Source organism: Schistocerca nitens, chromosome 9 (assembly GCF_023898315.1).
Source record: "Schistocerca nitens isolate TAMUIC-IGC-003100 chromosome 9, iqSchNite1.1, whole genome shotgun sequence".
Lineage (NCBI taxonomy): Eukaryota > Metazoa > Arthropoda > Insecta > Orthoptera > Acrididae > Schistocerca > Schistocerca nitens.
The window spans coordinates 67,553,433-67,574,748 of record NC_064622.1 but is presented as its reverse complement, the minus strand read 5'-3'; the positions used below and the strand labels follow the sequence as shown (position 1 = coordinate 67,574,748).

General features: G+C 41.1%; 1 protein-coding gene across 1 annotated transcript in view; it reads left to right on the top strand.

The window, feature by feature from the left end:
- LOC126203024 (cytochrome P450 6k1-like) overlaps window positions 1–21,316 on the top strand; it is a 124,027-nt gene that overhangs the window by 78,060 nt on the left and 24,651 nt on the right. The window contains exons 4-6 of the mRNA XM_049937263.1: window positions 8,002–8,261; window positions 10,247–10,370; window positions 19,449–19,667. Coding sequence (XP_049793220.1) covers window positions 8,002–8,261; window positions 10,247–10,370; window positions 19,449–19,667 — 603 coding nt within the window. The remainder of the gene's footprint in view (window positions 1–8,001; window positions 8,262–10,246; window positions 10,371–19,448; window positions 19,668–21,316) is intronic.

The window sequence follows — 21,316 nt, the reverse complement described above, 5'->3', positions numbered from 1 at the left end:
AGACATTAGTCAAGTCCATGCCACGTCACGTTCCGACACTTCTGCGTGATCGAGGGGGCCCTACACGGTATTAGGCAGGTCGCTTTGGCTTTTCAGTGTAGAATGGTACCATAATCCCCAGGTGCTATCCATACATCGCCGGTGCGCAAAAAACAGAGCCTCATTTCATTAACCAAACAGAACTTGCTCGCCAACTCATAAAGCCCACTTATGGCACTCAACATATTAACATGAGTAAATTCATGAGTAGATCCTTGCATTCTACACTCCTGGAAATTGAAATAAGAACACCGTGAATTCATTGTCCCAGGAAGGGGAAACTTTATTGACACATTCCTGGGGTCAGATACATCACATGATCACACTGACAGAACCACAGGCACATAGACACAGGCAACAGAGCATGCACAATGTCGGCGCTAGTACAGTGTATATCCACCTTTCGCAGCAATGCAGGCTGCTATTCTCCCATGGAGACGATCGTAGAGATGCTGGATGTAGTCCTGTGGAACGGCTTGCCATGCCATTTCCACCTGGCGCCTCAGTTGGACCAGCGTTCGTGCTGGACGTGCAGACCGCCTGAGACGACGCTTCATCCAGTCCCAAACATGCTCAATGGGGGACAGATCCGGAGATCTTGCTGGCCAGGGTAGTTGACTTACACCTTCTAGAGCACGTTGGGTGGCACGGGATACATGCGGACGTGCATTGTCCTGTTGGAACAGCAAGTTCCCTTGCCGGTCTAGGAATGGTAGAACGATGGGTTCGATGACGGTTTGGATGTACCGTGCACTATTCAGTGTCCCCTCGACGATCACCAGTGGTGTACGGCCAGTGTAGGAGATCGCTCCCCACACCATGATGCCGGGTGTTGGCCCTGTGTGCCTCGGTCGTATGCAGTCCTGATTGTGGCGCTCACCTGCACGGCGCCAAACACGCATACGACCATCATTGGCACCAAGGCAGAAGCGACTCTCATCGCTGAAGACGACACGTCTCCATTCGTCCCTCCATTCACGCCTGTCGCGACACCACTGGAGGCGGGCTGCACGATGTTGGGGCGTGAGCGGAAGACGGCCTAACGGTGTGCGGGACCGTAGCCCAGCTTCATGGAGACGGTTGCGAATGGTCCTCGCCGATACCCCAGGAGCAACAGTGTCCCTAATTTGCTGGGAAGTGGCGGTGCGGTCCCCTACGGCACTGCGTAGGATCCTACGGTCTTGGCGTGCATCCGTGCGTCGCTGCGGTCCGGTCCCAGGTCGACGGGCACGTGCACCTTCCGCCGACCACTGGCGACAACATCGATGTACTGTGGAGACCTCACGCCCCACGTGTTGAGCAATTCGGCGGTACGTCCACCCGGCCTCCCGCATGCCCACTATACGCCCTCGCTCAAAGTCCGTCAACTGCACATACGGTTCACGTCCACGCTGTCGCGGCATGCTACCAGTGTTAAAGACTGCGATGGAGCTCCGTATGCCACGGCAAACTGGCTGACACTGACGGCGGCGGTGCACAAATGCTGCGCAGCTAGCGCCATTCGACGGCCAACACCGCGGTTCCTGGTGTGTCCGCTGTGCCGTGCGTGTGATCATTGCTTGTACAGCCCTCTCGCAGTGTCCGGAGCAAGTATGGTGGGTCTGACACACCGGTGTCAATGTGTTCTTTTTTCCATTTCCAGGAGTGTATTTGGTTTGAATTCCAAGGGTGCAATCGAAATAAGTTTTAAAGTTCAATCCTGTATATCATCTAATTCTCACAAAAATGTCAAAGTTCCAGTCAGCTCTCAAAATTTTCCCACTGGCTCATAACGAATCTTAAAGTATTCGCGTGGTCACTTGCCACCCAAAATAAAGCTTTTACCGCGTTATCAGGTAAACCAAGTGTTACCTGAAGACTGTCCTGCACAAATCTTGACTACTGAACCCATCTGCCAGCTCGACACAGTCTGCAAACTCAACTTCCCCTGAGTCCTTCCTTGCTCCCAAAAGCCACTTCGTGAGCCAGAATGCCCAATCACCTCACTGTTCGCGCCGGTCATAACTAGTGTTTCCCTGCCAAAAACATTCACAGTATACTTAAATTTGTAAAATGAAAAACCATTTGTGTAATAACAAAGATACAAATTAGGCACATGATTTAAATAAATGTTAGCTTTCTTCAGGTTCTGTAGAGTCCAAACACAATATTCTGTACGTAAAACTTTAGTCATAAATAATCACAGATCTGTTGCATATGCACTTATGACAAATAACATAGAATATACGTCAGATCTTATCCTTATCCTATGGTATCAAATTTTATGGACAGTACCCCTTTTTTAAGTTACAACTACCTTTAATACTGGCCTAACTAACTTTTAGTTAAATAATTCAGGAAACAGTGAATAATCAAGACTAGTGTAATAAGGTAATGTAACGGCGAAATATGAGAATTGCCATACTGCATTCATTTGCTGTTTTAACTTTGGAGAGTACGATGGTCTGAAATCTTTACATACGGTAGTAAGAAATATATAAAACCGAAAAAAGTCTGTAAATAAAATGTATAAATGTGTGGCTTTCAGGAATGATAGCTACAGCCCTAAACTATCGTCCAGTACTATGAAAAGTTCAGCAGTTACTAATTTTAACGACATATTTGTTTACGGTTATCACTTAAGGTGTATAGTTTTTATGATAATTATATTAGTAATGTCTTTAAAGGTGGGACTCAGTGTCGTGATTACTCTTGTCATCTTTGTACCTGTCCTATGATGAACCATCAAATTATTACAGAGTTAAGAAATATTTAGCTATCGCCATCTTCCAAAATGAAGCAAACGCCGCCATTGCACACATCTTACACATTGAACCATACTTTCATTTGACGAGAAGCTCACCCTGGCCATCAACTTTTTCGAGAAAAACCGTCGTTTATCTGCCACTGGTCGTGATTGACGTTGAAAGCCCCTTCCATCATATGCCTCACTGGCATGCCTCAGCCAAGCCGACTCTTACATTGCACCTCTCAAACTTTAATCTGGCCAAATTCTCAGCAGCATACAAGTTATGTTACAACTGCTAGCACCAATTTCTTTTGAGGCTTCAGTGGCACGAGTTTCTCTGCAGTACTGCAATGGTGGAGTTTTTATTTTCTTTAATTTCATCTGCTGTTGTCCGCAATCTAATATTCAGCTTCTTTTGCTTTATACTGTACTACATTTTTTTCTGTTGAGCTAATCTTTACTTATGTTTTTATTTTCTTTAATTTCATCTGCTGTTGTCTGATGTCTACAATCTAATAGTCAGCTTCTTTTGCTTTATACTGTACTACGTTTTTTTCTGTTGAGCTAATCTTTACTTCTGTTATTGAAAAGGCACAGCTTCAGTTCATATTGTTATTTAAAAGAGTCAAGTATTTTTTCACCAATTTGCCATATGCTCACTTCTTTCTTACCTAAATCACTTTGTCGGTGAGACACAGCAGCCAAGAATCTGGTGGATGCTTTGGTTCAGGAATGCCCACACTTTATCACGTCGGTAAGGGTGAAACATTTCCCCCATACCTGTGATTTAGAAGCTTTGTCGAAAAGAGTTATCTGCTCATCATTTACTTTTTTAGTTTCTACAGTGCACTTTAGTACCTGGTCTATGTTATAGGCATTAACGAGCTAACAGTATAGTAATTGTAGTAAAACCTGTTTTTGCGTCCTCATATTTTACGTTTTCGCGCAAATTTCGTTATTTTTTGTTAATACCATCGTAAGCCCTATTCTCTCAACTAATTGTTTCCTTGCTGTTAAAAATTTTGTATGGATAACATTTTCACTTTTTTTTCTTTTGAACCAATAGCATATGCTTTAACATCGATATGCAGCTCAATTTATATGGGCACTAGATCGTGTTCCTACCCATGCACAACCTGTAGGATAATGCTTAACATAAAACTGTATAGTTTTAAGATTTTATTTCATTTTTACATGTTTGTGTTAAACGTCCATTCTTGAAACAGTTTATTCTTTTAATGTTGGCAAAAACGAACAATGCACACATCTCTAGGAAAAACGTATCTGTTCAGGAACCTATTCGTAAGTCTCGTATATAAATTGGTGACTTATCTGCTTATTGTCATTGTCGCGTTACTTGCTGTTGTAAACTTGTAGTATGTAAAGGTATTAAAACGAAAAAGACTATCTTGTACTAGTATTCGTGTGTGTATTTTTGAGATTCGTTTACAGAACAAAAGGAAAATATCAAAGTGCTAGCTCCATTTGTTTCAGCAAATGTACAAAGATTTTCTAACTACAAGCATGTATTGTCCGACAACAGACGTGCTCTAACTGTTGAGACCACCTCAGCGCACTGGGTATCACGCACATAGGATAGTAATACGAACACATACAGATGGCGGTAGTATTGCGTACAGAAGGTATAAAAGGGCAGTGCATCTGTGGAGCTGTCATTTGTACTCAAGGCGATTCATGTGAAAAGGCTTCCGACGTGATTATGGCTGTGCGGCGGGAATTAACAGACAATGAACGTGGAATGGTAATTCGAGCTATGTGCATGGGACATTCCATATCGGAAATCGTTAGGGGATTCAATATTTCGAGATCCACAGTGGCAAGAGTATGCCGAGAATACCACGGACAACTCAGTGGCCGATGGCCTTCGCTTAACGAGCGAGAGCAGTGGCGTTTGTGTAAGGTTGTCAGTGCTAACAGACAATCAACATTGCGTGAAATAATTGCAGAAATCAATATGAGATGTGCGACGAACGTGTCCGTTGGGACAGCGAGGAGAAATTTTATGTTAATGGGCTATGGCAGCAGAAAGCTGCCTTTGCTATCAGCACGACATCGCCTGCAGCGTCTCTCCACGGCTTGTGGCCATATCGGTTGGACCCTAGACGACTGGAAAACAGTGGCCTGATCAGATGAGTCCCGATGTCAGTTGTGTTTACATGGAATAGACTAAAGTGCGCGTCATTTATGACGGCGGCCGAGTTTAGGTTCGTTCTGCGCATCTGACGTCACAAAACATAGTCAGCCAATGAACAGAGAGCGACATTGCCAGAGCTCGACTGCAGTGCAGTGCACGAACGAGTGTCGTGTTTTAGAAACGTTCAGTCATAAATAAAGTAATTGAACAAAAGCAATGTCTTCATAGCAGACTTTCTTTTATAGAAAGTTTGGAAAAAGCATTCTTTATACCAATTGCTTCATATTCTATTAATTAATTAAACCAAACAAGCAATAAGCCTCCTAATTCAGGCGCTTTTTCGCAATAAAGAACAGCGGTAATTGTTTATTTCCTATTGTACTTTGACGAAACGTGAGTCATACCAACAGTGTTCGTCGGTATTTTGCGTGATATTTTAAAGTCCTCCGGGAGTAGCATTGAATGACAAGCTACGTTAGTGTAACGGTTAAAGTTTGTGGCTGCTCAGCGAAAGGTTCTGAGTTCAAACCTTGTTCGGTGTTTAATATTTTCTTTATTTAAAAACAATTACGAAGTGTCTTACTTCATGAATTTTATTCGTTTGAATGTAATTTTTTGAAATTTCTAGTGGCAACTAAAATCGACCATATGGAAAGTACACGCAGAGGTCAACTCTGCAAACCCTTCAAAATTTCGTGCAATGGTTTACTACATCTAATGCTGCATAATAACTGCGTTGAACATAGAAACAAAATTAAGTCATTTATGGGGGGAAGGTACCAGTCAAGAAGATGTGTAAAAATCAAATTTTTGGGCCAAATAGTTTTTATGAAATCGAATGATAAAGTATGTCAAAGCAATCGAAACACCATGTATCTGCACAGGCGAGCAATGCAATGATGACAAAATCGCGCACATGGCGGAATACGGGGAGCACGTCTCTGTAGCAGCGAAAGGGTTAATGCGGCCGTGGTGGCTTTACTTCATAAACTGCGCACTCCCACCTAAACGTAAGTTTGCGAACTATACTATGGCGCTGCTTCTCTTGGCGAGTACAACTGGTAACGCAGCAATCTCCCGCGTCTGGGCGGGCATGCGCGAACTATAGGTCCTTTTGGTGCAACTGAACCGATCATTAACTGGAAATGGCTGTTTTCGGATACTTGGAGACCATTTGCAGCCATTCATGGACTTTTTATGTTCCCAAACAACGATGGAATTCTTATGGATGAGCCGCAATTCCTCGTGGTTGGTTTGAAGAATATTCTGGCCAATTCGTGAGAATGGTTTGGTCACCCACATCAGACGACATGAATGCCGTCGAACATTTATGGGACATGATCGAAAGGTCAACTCGTGTACAAAATCCTGCACCGGCAACACTTTCGCAGCTATGGACGGCTATAGAGGCAGCATGACTCAGTACTTCTACAGGGGATTTCCAACGACTTGTTGAGTCCATGTGAAATCTAGTTGTTGCGCTGGGAAAAAGGATATGCGACACGATATTGGGAAGTTTCGCATGACTTTTGTCACCTCAGTATACACTGGAATATACGGTTATACACCAATTTTCGTGTATCTTCAAAGAATGAGTTACAGAAAACATTCCGATTTTAAATTTTTTGTGATTTCAGTTCTAACCTCTAATATAGTTTTTCATTGTTGAAGCTCATTTCTTGGTCAAGTGTTTGGGATGAGGGAAAACTAGATGCCCCATAAATGACAAAATGAATTTTGGTGCAGAGTTTCATAGTTGAACTAAGAGCTGGAAACGGAGAAATAGTGTACCAAATTGACTGTCTTGAGGTCTAATTTTTTAAGAAAGTGTTTACTTGTTTGAAAGTAATCAGGGCAATTAAGAAAAACTTAATTAGTGATATGAAGGAAAACTGAAATATTTCACGAACAGCTGCCACGTAAATGAAGTGTCAAAAAGTTCCTCTCTTCAGGACCTGTCTGTTTGCTTCGAAAAAGTTGCATTGGTGTCATACTGGATTTTTTAAATGACTTCTTTCGAAACAAGTACTAAATTTTGCAACATTTCGAGAATAACAGAAACTCAGAAGATGAATGAGGTGTTAATCTTCTATTTTGCGCATAAGAAATTACATTGGTGTGATACTTAACTGTCAAAATGATTTCATTCAAATGAAATTTAGGACATTTCGAGACCAGAAGACGCTGGCGGAGAAAATATGGCGTCAATAAGATCGCGCTTCCCAAACAAAATTGGAAAATTAAGAAATAAATTTTAAAAAGTAGATCAAAAGTTTTGTGAAATGATTTACGTAACAGTAGGGAAAATAATTGGAGAAACATTTGGCGCACCTTTGAATGATATCCAAAATCATGTACAGCAAATGAAATGCGTCAAATGTTTCTTTGATCTATTTTATTTCTTAATTTAAGACATATTGTATCACAAAACATTTGAACGATACTTTTCAAACAATTTTTATATTTATAAATCATGTTACCAGTGTATAATTTTTACGACGTTTTATCTATATTTTCAAGTCGTTTTAGTGATAATTGTCAAACTCCATGTCCTTCTTCATGTTCGTAAACTAAATGAGTTTAAGTACGGATGGGTGCCTCCACTAGCCCCCTTCTACGGCTGCCCCTGCTTTGGTTTCTACAGTATCTGAAAGGAACCTGTAAATGGACACTTAGAAGCGGACTTGCATGATCTTGCTTTGTTATATAGCTGCAACAAAAAAAAAGTTCAAATACGAAGAAAATATGAGCTTTTGAAATGTTGTGCAACATAAGAAACTTGAAGATTAGATGCATGGATTGGATAACTAATGGCAAGGTACTGAATTGAATGAGGAGAAATATCACAAACCTAAAACAAGGAATCAGGTGACCATCCTGCTGCATAAAAACGCAGTTATTTGAGCAATGAAGGGAAATTGTGGAGTGAGGGGTGTGTTTTGTGTAGGGGGACCAAAGTTTAAATACAGTAAGCAGGTTCAAATGGTTGTCGGTTGCAGTAGTTATGCAGAGATGATGGTGGTGTGTAGAACTGCATCAGACCAGTGTTTGGACTGAAGATTAAAACTTGCTGTTGCAGATAGCAACGTGGAAGTGCAGGAGCTGATGGCGTGCTACACGACCGACGCGGTGTGTTCGGCATTTGTGGGCACGAAGGGTGGCGCCCTGCAGGACCCTAAGGCCCCCATACGGGAGAGCCTGAAAAGGGTCATGCGCGACGATTTGGTGGGGCAGCTGGCTCAGGCCATGAGCTTCCTGGCACCCAAGCTGTTCGAGAAGCTCAACATCAGCGTCGTCAGGAAGGAGTTCGAGGAATTCCTTTATAAGACTACTGAAGAGGTATGACCACCTAAAAAAAAGCTCTAGTTTTCAAGTGCGCAGCACCTAAAGTTTTTTTCCGATATGTTATGCACAAATCTCAAGCACTGGGTTCCAGAGGAAAAATGGTCCTCTTAGAACAAAACAAATATTGACTATGTTCCTGTTTATTTATAAGACTCAGACAGAAAAATTGGGTACCAGCTGCCTCATTCTTCCTTCCTCAGCATGTTTAAAAATTTTCCCAAAAATTTTGGCATTCAAACATATTCACACTCTTTTTGACATGCTACTCACCTCACTCTCACAAGTTCCTCTAACTGTGGCTCACTCACACCCATCAATTCACTCTGTAAGTCGCTCATACCTATCCACTCCCAGCTGCCCTTTCTCACTCACTCACTCACTCACTCACTCACTCACTAATTCAGCTCAACTCACTCTCATAATCTCTATCATTGTCTCCTGTGTCACAGCCATAGTCCCCTTCATTTTGTCCTACTACAACTGTCACCTCTCACTGTCACTGTCTCCCTCTTGCTCTCTCTCACTCCTAATATCTCATTCTTTCCTTCCTGTTGCTGCCGTCTGTTCTCACTGTCACTATCTCTCCCTTCCTTGTTGTCATTGTCATATACTCTCTCATTATCATTGGCTCCCTCCCATCCATTTCACTTTCTCTTTAATCCTCCCCCCCCCCCCCCCTCCTCCGGTAATGTCTCCTTCACTCTTTTCCCAGCACTGTTCTTTCACTGCCAACCACGTTCCACTGCCACTGTGTCCCTGCGTTTCTTTCACACTGCACTGTTTCCTTCACTCTCTTTACAACACAATCACTGCCTACTATCTCTCAGTATTTATTATTTTCCCATCTCTTTGCCTCTACCCACATATTCCCACCTCAGAAAAAAAGTGGTGCAAATATGTTTGCATGCCAAAATTATTGGGAAAATTTTTAAAGGTGCTGAGGAAGATAGAATGAGGCACCTGGTACCTCACTTTCCAGTAATTCTCTTAAATAAAAAGGAACATATTTGCATTTTTTGTGCTCTGATAGGAGCATTTTTCTGCTCATTCCCTACTTTTCCCTACTGGAGCAGGGCATGTAACTCATATGAAAAGAAATGTATTGGTCAGTAAAATTTAGGTAGTTTACTTACGTGAAACTTAAATAATGCAAAGTAAATTTTACACCTCAGACCGAATTTCATCTGCAAAAAAATTTGTGCACTTCAGTACTACAACACGGAGTTCTGTGATGATAATGGAGATACTTTTCAGCGTGTTTCTCCAAGAAACATCACTTTATAAACTGTGTTTTCGTCCCATACCAGATTTCACATGCCTATTTTATGTGTACAAATAGGATAACTTTCAACCTCTCTATCTCGGAAATGGATAAAGATATCAAGAAAGTTTTCAAAACTGGTCAAGGATGGGGATCTGAGAAATAAATTGTAAAAATTTCAGCCATTTTGTATGCATAGCCGTTTTTGAATGCTCAGCTGGGTTTTGGTCTGCTGGTGACGGTGACAATATAGTAAAAAACCTTTTTGTTGAGTTTTCCAGGTAACTGCCCATGAACTAATGCCTCCATAAGTCCCATCAAGCCCACCGTAGACTAAATTAAATGCAAAAAGAACCAGCCAATTTGCTCCATTTGCCTAAGAAGGAGGAAGTACATGATATTCATTCTTTGACCCTGTATTGTAGGATAGTGGGTATACAAATGGTGCCTAGCCCAAGGGCTATCCAAAATGCTTTTATCACCAATAAAACCTAAGGTATGAGCACCAGATAATCCCATTTTTGTGTGCAGTGTTTTGGAATGTATTAGGTACACATGCTGTCACATGTGTGCTTGTTTTACTGAAGTGCTTTAAAAATTTTCTCAGTGTGTTTATTGTGCAACTACATTCCATAAACTTCTTCTTGAGGAAACCACTCTCCAGTTATGAACTCCTAAAAGTTAGAGTCTGCTCTACGATGGCTTTCGTTGTTTACAGACAATGGCTTACCGCAAGAAAAATGGCATAGTGCGAGAGGACTCCATCGACATGCTGATGCGTGTCCGTGACGGACAGACGGATGAGTCAAAGCGCCTGCGAGATGAGACTGGCCAGGACTTTAGTACGTACTGTAGTTACATTCTACACTCTGCCACTACTCCTATTATGTAGAAGTAAGTTGCAATTCACATTTAGTGCCTTGGATAACTACTTATGCACTGACTTTGTCATTTGCGATGGTCGGATGACATAGCATTTTGCTGATACCCGAGGTGTTTATAAATTAGTTATACAAAAGTAATCTTTAATTGTGGAAAATGTACATAACTTAAAGAAATGTATGGTAGAGCACTGACTTAAGTATATCTTCAAGTTTTATTTACCAATATTCGGTGTGGCCACCTCTTGTAACACTGTAGAACTTTTTTAATAGCATCATCCAAGACTGCTGGCCGACCCTGACCCAGCATCCTATGTGATGTGCAGACAATTTTGGTGAAATGATTGCACCAATTACTAACCATTTGCCTTTGAGGCAGTGACTTGCGATATTTAGTCCTGAATTGTGTCTCGACTGTAGTAGCGTACTTGGATTCGTGAAACATAAACAACACTGTGCATGCTCTGACCATTATATGACCCTATGATGATGTGCAGTAACTCATTTGTGCATGCTATCTAGTGGGAAATTCGGGAACTAATGGTGTTAGGCAGGAATAAAACTTGTAGATATACAGTCAGCACTGTATCAAACATTTCTATAAGTTATTTACTCTTTCCACAATTAAAGGTTACTTTTGTATAATTAATTTATAAATACCTTATACACCTTTGAACAGTTTTTCAGCTCCACACTGGGAAGTTACTTAATGTGGCAACCTTCATTAACAGCACTATAGGCAAATCATTTGTGGTGATAGATTTATTTTGCTTTCAAACTCGAAGAGCTTATTTACAGTAATTAAATTAAAATCCTTTATGTGTCAAGTTGTAATTAGGTATGGTTATTAAAATAATTTTACTTAGTATGATGTTTGCAATCAATTGAAAAACAGGCTTAGGTGAGCTAGCAGCAAGATCGTAATTTAGGTACCTCAACAACTGCTTGTACACCCACATGAATAATTGTTTTTGGATTGTGATGGTCGTTACCCTTTAAAAATGACTTTATATTTTATTGTGAAGCATCTGAACATAGCAATATCTTTCATCAACAAACTAAACTTTAAAAAAGCAGTATTTCTCTTGAATTTATGGTAATCTGTGTCTCCATCCTGAGTGTTACTTTTACAGTGAGATGAATAGAGTGTGGGCAGGTTGACATTTACTCAGATATTTTAGTGCATTTATTACCAAGTGGTGTGTGTTGATGGTAAAGCATCTTGTTGCTTTCTAACTGAGTGCATGATGGCAGGAAGCACGGGTTGCATGTATGGTTGCTATCCATCTGGGCGGAACCACACGTCTAACAGCAATGATTCACTCATCGTCATCACTTTATACTCCTCACGAGGCAGTCTCTAGGAGACATAAAAGTGACTCATATCAGATGTGGCAGTAAGTCCCCCACAGGAGGACTGCCTCTAAATGTCTTCTGTTCCCTGGCAATCTGCAAAATTTACCAAGGGTATATGTTTACCACTGATTGGTCAGCAAAGGTTCTTTGTTCCACCGCTCCAATTATACTATCTGTGCAAAAGTATCTGGACAGCTATTAGAAGCACATTAATATGGTGCGTGTCCAGCTTTTGCCTTTGTAACTGCTTGAACTCTGCTCAGTACACTTTCAGTGAGGTGACTGAATGTTTGTGGAGGAATGACAGAGAGTTGAAACAAGGGCAATAAGTGGTATTGAACACTGGGGTCTGGAACAAAGTTGATGTTTCTAACTTATCCCAAATGTTTTCATTGGGTTCAGGTCAAGACTCTGGGCAGACCAGTCAACTTCAGGAATATTATTGTCAACAAACCATTGCCTCAGACATGCTGCTTTACTACAGGGCTTGTTATGCTCATACAATCATCGTTTCCAAACTGTTCCTCTACTGTACACAGTACTCAATGCTGTAAAATGTGTTCATGTCCTTAAGTAGTTGGCATTTTCTGTTGGACAAGGAGGGGACTACAGCACAATGATGAAAAACACCTCCAGACCATAACGCCACCACCTCTGTACTTCAGTGCTGGCACTACACATGATAGCATGTAAAGTTCTACATCTACATCCATACTCCACAAGCCACCTGACGGTGTGTGGCGGAGGGTACTTTGAGTACTTCTATCAGTTCTCCCTTCTATTTCAGTCTCGTATTGTTTGTCGAAAGAAAGATTGCCGGTACGCCTCTGTGTGGGCTGTAATCTCTCTGATTTTATCCTCATTGTCTCTTCACGAGATATACGTAGGAGGAAGCAATATACTGCTTGACTCCTCAGTGAAGGTATCTTCTTGAAACTTCAACAAAAGCCCGTACCGAGCTACTGAGCATCTCTCTTGCAGAGTCTTCCACTGGAGTTTATCTATCATCTCCATAACGCTTTTGAGATTACTAAATGATCCTGTAACGAAGTGCACTGCCCTCTGTTGGATCTTCTCAATCTCTTCTGTCAACCCTATCTGGTACGGATCCCACACTGGTGAGCAGTATTCAAGCAGTGGATGAACAAGTGTACTGTAACCTACTTCCTTTGTATTTGGATTGCAGTTCCTTAGGATTCTTCCAATGAATCAGTCTGGCATCTGCTTTAACAACGATTAATTTTATATGGTCATCCCATTTTAAATCACTCCTAATGCCTACTCCCAGATAATTTAAAGAATTAACTGCTTCTAGTTGCTGACCTGCTGTATTGTAGCTAAATGATGTGGGATCTTTCTTTCTATGTATTCGCAGCACATTACACTTGTCTCCATTGAGATTCAATTGCCATTCCCTGCACCATGCGTCAATTCGTTGCAGATCCTCCTGCATTTCAGTACAATTTCCGATTGTTACAACCTCTCAGTATACTACATCATCATCCGCAAAAAGCTTCAGTGAACTTCCGATGTTATCCACTAGGTCATTTATGTACATTGTGAATAGCAACAGTCCTACGACACTCCCCTGCGGCACACCTGAAATCACTCTTACTTCGGAAGACTTCTCTCCATTGAGAATGTCATGCTGTGTTCTGTTATCTAGGAACTCTTCAATCCAATCACACAATTGGTCTGATAGTCCATATGCTCTTACTTTGTTCATTAAACGGCTGTGGGGAACTGTATCAAATGCCTTGCGGAAGTCAAGAAACACGGCATCTACTTGGGAACCCGTGTCTAAGGCCCTCTGAGTCTCATGGACGAATAGCACGAACTGGGTTTCGCACGGTCGTCTTTTTCGAAACCCTTGCTGATTGCTGCAGAGTAGATTTCTAGTCTCCAGAAAAGTCATTATACTCTAACATAATACGTGTTCCAAAATTCTACAACTGATCGATGTTAGAGATATAGTTCTATAGTTCTGCACATCTGTTTGACATCCCTTTTCCAATCCTTTGGAATGCTACGCTCTTCTAGAGATCTACAGTACACCGCTGCAAGAAGGGGGGGGGGGGGGGGGGGGGCAAGTTCCTTCACGTACTCTGTGTAAAATCGAACTGGTATCCCATCAGGTCCAGCGGCCTTTCCTCTTTTGAGCAATTTTAATTGTTTTTCTATCCCTCTGTTATCTATTTCGATATCTACCATTTTGTCATCTGTGAGACAATCTAGAGAAGGAACTACAGTGCAGTCATCCTCTGTGAAACAGCTTTGGAAAAAGACATTTAGTATTTCAGCCTTTAGTCTGTCATCCTCTGTTTCAGTTCCATTTTGGTCACAGAGTGTCTGGACATTTTGTTTTGATCCACCTACCACTTTGACATAAGACCAAAATTTCTTAGGAAGTTCTTTAGGCTTTCGCCAAACCCAAACTGTTACATCAGATTGCCACAGTGTATAGTGCCATATTACCCCAAATCACTGATTTCCAGTCACTGACTGTCCAATGGCATTGCTTTTTACTCAAATGCAAGCATCACATAGCATTGACTACAGAAATGTGTGGGTTATGAGGAGCTGTCTAACCATTGTACCTCATCTTTTTAAGTACCTACACACAGTCATTGTGCTAGCTGGACTGGTGGCAGCACTTTGGATGTCATGAGTGATTTCTTCCACTAATTTGATGCAGTTTTGTACAACCATCCTCTGCAATGCTTGACAGTCCCTTTCCAGATGTACATATTATTTACCTGGTCTTGGTTTAGCTGTGGTTGTTCCACTTCATAATCACATCACCAATAGGCAGCGAGATTTAGAAGGGTTGAAATGTCCCTGATGGACTCATGCAATATGCAATGACTAGACCATGTTCAAAGTCTGAACTCTTCTGACCTACCCTTTCTGCTGTTATTGTTTCTCTACTGACAACATAATACTCCCCACCTCCCTTTGTAATTGCCTCTCATGACAGCTACTGGCCAATTCCACATTACATGGGGGTGTCTGGTTACTTTTGATCAGATAATGTATTCTTAGAAACTTTCATTTCCTTTTTTTAGTAACAGTTTTTCCCCTCTGAAGAACACAAGAAAAAATTAGGTCCATCTAAAACTATTTCAGATTTCTCTCTCTCTCTCTCTCTCTCTCTCTCTCTCTCCCCTCCCCGCCCCCTCCGTGTGCACACTCCAGACACAAATGTGATGCCACCTCACTCTCTTTCTTTACTGTCCTAACTTCCTATGTATGAATGAGAGCTATACAGAAAGTAAAGTCCAATCGATCATGAAATGGAAATCACAGTGAGAATCAAAAATGTTTTATTTGCAACCTGTCAGCTACTTTTCTATATAGTCACTGCTCTGACTTAGACATCTGTCATAGCATTGTACCAGCTTTCTAGTACGCTTGTCACAGAAGGCAGCCACCTGTGCTTTCTGCCTCTTCTTTATGCTGGTCTGCAGTTCGTTGTCTGTGCCAGAATGTTGTCTTCATATCCAGCGGTTCATGTGAGCAGAGGTGAACATCAGAGGGAGCCATGTCTGTGCTGTATGTTGGATGATCAAACCTATCCATCAAAAATGCTGCAGGGGCATCCTTATTGCCCCTGGAGTGTGCAACCAAGAATTATCATACGAAGAAAGTGCATGATAGGTATGTTACATGGGGTTGCATATCAGGCGGAACCTCTCAACAGACACCCATACTTGGTGGGAGACACTATCGTGCTCAGAACTGAAACAAGCAACTCAATGCAATTGACGGGCATACTAGAGACACTGTCCAACACATCTGTGCAAAATTTCATTATATTTTCACTGTTGTTTCCTTTTCTTGACCTATCGGACCTTATTTTCTGAATAGCCCTCGTAGTTAATATGCCTAATATCTCGACAGTCGATGTGACTTAAGCTATGTGCAAGTGTCTTGGTGGATATCCGAATAACATGCCAACCTTTAATAAGGTCTATGTTTCACTTTCTTACATATCTGCATTCAGGAAGCAACTTATTCATTTTAGCATTTGATAGATCGTTTGTTGCAGTGAGCTGTCTTCAACCGCCAAATTCAAATGGTCTACATCTACATCTACATACATACTCTGAAAGCAACCATACGTTGCATGGTAGAGATTACCTTGTACCACTGCTGTCATTCTTTCTCCTGTCACACTCACAAATGGAGTGAGGGCCAAAGGACTGTTTATACATTTCCATACAAGGCCTATCTCTCATTTTGTCATTGCCATCCTTATGCATGATGATTGTTGATGTCAGTAAGGGTGTTTTTCAGTATGTTCCTAATGCTGGTGCTCTACATCTCCTCAATAGTAAAAATTGTGAAAAGAACATTTTCTCACGTCCTAGGATTCCCATCTGAGTTCACAGAACATTTCCAGAATATTCATATGTAGATCAAATCTGCTGGCAACAAATCTAGCAGCATATCTCTGAAACGTTTTGATACCTTCCTTTAACCTGGCCTGGTGTGAATTTTTGACAATGTTGACTGGAATACTCTCTTTCAAATTGTAAAGGTGGCAGAGGTAAAATACGATAAAAATAAAAAATAAAATAAAATAAAATCTGTACAATTTGTACAGAAAGCATATGGCAGTTATAAGAGCCAAGGGGCATGAAAGGGAAGCAGTGGTTGGGAAGGGAGTGAGACAGGGTTGTAGCCTCTCCCTGATGTTATTCAATCTGTATATTGAGCTAGCAGTAAAGGAAACAAAAGAAAAGTTCGGAGTAGGTATTAAAATCCATGGAGAAGAAATAAAAACTTTGAGGTTCGCCGATGACATTGTAATTTTGTCAGAAACAGCAAAGGACTTGGAAGAGCAGTTGAACGGAATGGACAGTGTCTTGAAAGGAGCGTATAAGATGAACATCAACAAAAGCGAAACAAGGATAATGGAATGTAGTCGAATTAAGTCGGCTGATGCTGAGGGAATTAGATTAGGAAATGAGACACTTAAAGTAGTAAAGGAGTTTTGCTATTTGGTGAGCAAAATAACTGATGATGGTTGAAGTAGAGAGGATATAAAATGTAGACTGGCAATGGCAAGGAAAGCATTTCTGAAGAAGAGAAATTTGTTAACATCGAGTATTAATTTAAGTGTCAGGAAGTCGTTTCTGAAAGTATTTGTATGGAGTGTAGCCATGTATGGAAGTGAAACATGGATGATAAATAGTTTAGACAAGAAGAGAATAGAAACTTTCGAAATGTGGTGCTACAGAAGAATGTTGAAGATTAGGTGGATAGATCGTGTAACTAATGAGGAGGTATTGAATAGGATTGGGGAGAAGAGAAGTTTGTGGCACAACTTGACTAGAAGAAGGGATCGGTTGGTAGGACATGTTCTGAGGCATCAGGGGATCACAAATTTAGCATTGGAGGGCAGCGTGGAGGGTAAAAATCGTAGAGGGAGACCAAGAGATGGATACACTAAGCAGATTCAGAAGGATGTAGGCTGCAGTAGTACTGGGAGATGAAGGAGCTTGCACAGGATAGAGTAGCATGGAGAGCTGCATCAAACCAGTCTCAGGATTGAAGACCACAACAACAACAACAACAACGGTGTGAATTCTAAAGATTTGAGCAATATTCGAGAATGAGTTTTACTTGGTCTCGTTTATAGATGAGCTACACTTTCCTAGAATTGTCCATAAACTGAAGTTGATCATTAACCTTCCTTACAGATGGCCTTATGCGCTCATTGCATTTGACGTCCCTTTGTAACATTACAAGTTACATGGCATTACTAGTAGTAGTTGTTGCATGAATCCAGAAGAAATTCAGAAGATAAAATAATTTGTAGCTCCCCATTTGTGAGACAGTGGCAAAATTTTATGTGCCTTTAAATGCAGGTACACATTTTGATGTTTATGTAGATGTAAAACAAAATATTCATTTTGGCCATTAGTTCCCTAGCTTTAAGACAAAAAAAACACACCACGAAGGAATTATCTGAATTATACTGGAACAGGTAGATGTGACATACATGTACAAACAAACAAATGGGTATAATTTCAGAAAAACTGGATGATTTATTCAAAGAGCAAGAGCTTCGCATATTGAGCAAGTCAATAATGTGTTGGTCCACCTCTGGCACATATGCAAACAGTTATTTGACTCAGCATTGATTCACAGAGTTGCTGAATGTCTGCTGAGGGATATCATGCCAAATTTTATCCGATTGGTGGATCCGACTGTCAAAATCCCAAGCTGATTGGAGATCCCAGCCTATAATTCTTCAGACATTCTCGATTGAGGAGAGATCCAGTGACATTCTGGCCAAGGCAGAGTTTTGTAAGCATGAAGACAAGCAGTAGATACTCTTTCTGTGTGCAGGCAAGCATTATGTTGCTGAAATGTAAGCCCAAGATGGTTTGCCATGAAGAACAACAATAGAATATCATCAATGTATGGCTGGGCTGTAAGAGTGCCACAGATGTAATGAAATGAAATGACAACCCAGACCATCACTCCTAGTAGTTGGGTGGTATGGTGAGTGACAGTTTGGTATCCCCTGTTGCCTCGGGTGTCTCTAGACGTGTCTTTACTGGTCATCAGGGCCTAGAATCCTATTGACTGTAGTAGAATTGTCTTCATTGATGAGTCTTGTTTCGATGACCAGCAAAGGTGTGTCTGGAGATCTGCAAATGCAGCAGGACACCAACCTACCTGTCACCTGCCATACAGTCTTACAAAGAGGAGCAATGGTCAGGGGTGCCATTTCATTTTGTAGCAGGAAGCCTTTGTCATACACGGCACACTTATAGCACAGTGGTATGTCAACAATATTCAAGCCTCATTTTGTTGCACCTCTCGGCAAGCCATCCTGAACTTACATTTCAGTAAGATAATGCCCAAACACAGATGGCAAGAGTTTCTACTGCTTGTCTTCATGCTTGCCAAATCCTACCTTGGCCAGCAAGGTCACCAGATTTCTACCCAATTGAGAATGTTTGAAGCATTGTGGGGACAGCCCTCCAATCAGCTTGGCATTTCGATGAGTTAATGCACCAACTGGATAGAATTTGGCACAATATTTGGTGCCAAGCCAAATAACTAGTTGCATAAGGACAAGATGTAGACAAACATATTATTGGCTTGTTCAATTTGTGGAGCTCTTTCTATTGAATAAATCATTCAGTTTTTCTAAAATTGAAATGATTTGCTTGTCAGTACATCTATGTCACATCTACACATTTCTGTCCCTTTGGATAATTCCTTCATGGTGCATTGTTTTGTTTTCTCTTAGAATGTATTATGATGAGTTTCTAGGTTTTATTGTAAATGTTGTATAAAATTTGCACATAAGGAAGGTTAGGGTTCAACCTCCAGTCAACTGTGAGGTCATCAGAGATAGTGCACAAACTCAGTTTGCAGTATGATGGGGAAGAAAAGCAGCTGACCTTTCAAAGAAACCACCCTAGCATTTTCCTTGTTTAGTTTGTGGGAAACACAGAAAAAAATTAATATGTGTAACCGGACAAGAACTTTAACTGCCATCCATCCAGACATGATTTCAGTGTTCTACCATTTCACCTACTCTCTCAGTATGTCATCTGTGTCTGTGATGTTCAAGATAGACAATTATTGGCCATTGTGATGGGTCACAACTACACTTAATCAAATCCAATATTTTTAACTCATGTTTCTTTTTGTGGCCAGGATTTGACCAGAAAGATGTGGTGGCACAGGTGCTGACTTTCCTAATGGCTGGCTTCGAGACCTCTGCCTCAACCATGTTGTTCACACTGTACGAGCTGGCTCTGAACCAGGAGCTGCAACAACGCATCCGCCAGCAGGTGAAGGAGGTGGCCACCAAGCACGGTGGCATCACATATGAAGCAGTTGCAGAGATGACCGACCTCAACAATGCCGTCAGTGGTCAGTTTCTCATCATTTGTCCTTCTATCATCTAGACGATAGATGGAAACACACAAATTTTTAGCTGCAAACACATACTTGCACATGAATATATGACTTCAACACCTACTTTTGCACTACACCATCCACCATACAATGTTGGGGTAGGATACATAGCATCCTTGATGAATTTTCCTTTATGGGCACTAGGCCATGGTCCAAGGCATGTATCTGTGCCCAAGGTTTCTATCAGTTACTGTGGGAGACCTCATAGGGGGTTATACAGAATCTGGGATCAGTTTCAAACATAAGCAAACTAAGCAAGCTGAACTGCAGTGGTCATTTCATGACATCATCAGGATGCTGCCTAAGATGTCTAATTTCAGTTGTTGTTCTGTTTTATTTAACACTTTGGAGACAACCCACTTAGAAGGCATGTAGAGCCTAGAAAACTGGACATTTATGACATTATTTAAAGCAATACTGACACATATGAAATTAAAATATTTTCAGGAGTAATACAGATTAAAAAAGACCAAGCTTAAAGATTTATTTTTCAGGTAACAAATTTTAAATCAATGATGACAAAGTATAACTAGCCTTCCAAAAAAAGTACAAGGTGAGTTATTGAGCAATTTATTCCACTTGAGCTTCCGAAATCTCTTGCTCACTCAACAAACATGACATATTTGTAACAGAATGACAGCAAACTGTGAGCGCATTTATGAAATTACATCAGTGTGATCATATACTGGCTCAGCCATTCGTGACAGCAGCTGTTGTGTTTGATAACAGTACTTTTGAAATAAATCTATAAATTGACAAAAGAACATGGTACGTGTAAGGAAGAGACAGTGAGAGGGCCATACATTGTTCTCATATTAAATGAGTCCAGAATTCAAATGACAGATGGGTTGCACATTGAGAAAATCACAGCCCGAGCTATACGCGGGTGTGGTCTTTTTAACTCAGAATTGTGGCCTGAGCTATTTTCGGGCTTTGTCTTCAAAGTGTTGGGGATTGCTTTTGTATTTCTGTGCCCTCTCTGTGCATCCTAGCATAGTAATGATCAAATACTGATAATCATAGTGTCATAGAAATTAATTTGGTGGTCCCCATGCATGATCTACTGCTGATGTTTCACTGATGACAGTTGTTCTTGTTGTGTGCCTTAGTGCTAAATAAGGCAAACAGAACCAACTCTTCCTCACTATAGCCTCCATAACACGTCAGCATAACTGTGATCTCAGCCAGCAGTCTGGTGATCCACCTATTGCATGGTTATGTATAAACAATCTTGCTTACTGAGCTTGTTTAAGTTTGAAACTCCTATCTGAGTCTTTATAACCTCTGATGATGACTACAGCATTAGGAGATGAAACATCAGCCGCAGAAATATGCTTTGGACCATGCCCACAAACAAAAGCCACCAAGGACACTAGACCAGCCGTAAAAGCCTGCATTGTAGTTTATATCATGTAGCAGTGACGTGTTCCAGGTTTCATGTTCATGTTGCATGGGAAGAAATAGTCAATAACCCTCCACATGGACTCAAATTTCTCTACATTTAGCATTGTGATCACAGTAGTTCGGCAATCAGGTTGAGAGGAACATGCAATGCTAACTGACCTCGTCATCCTGTATCAGGCCTCGTGTGGATGTTGTGCAGA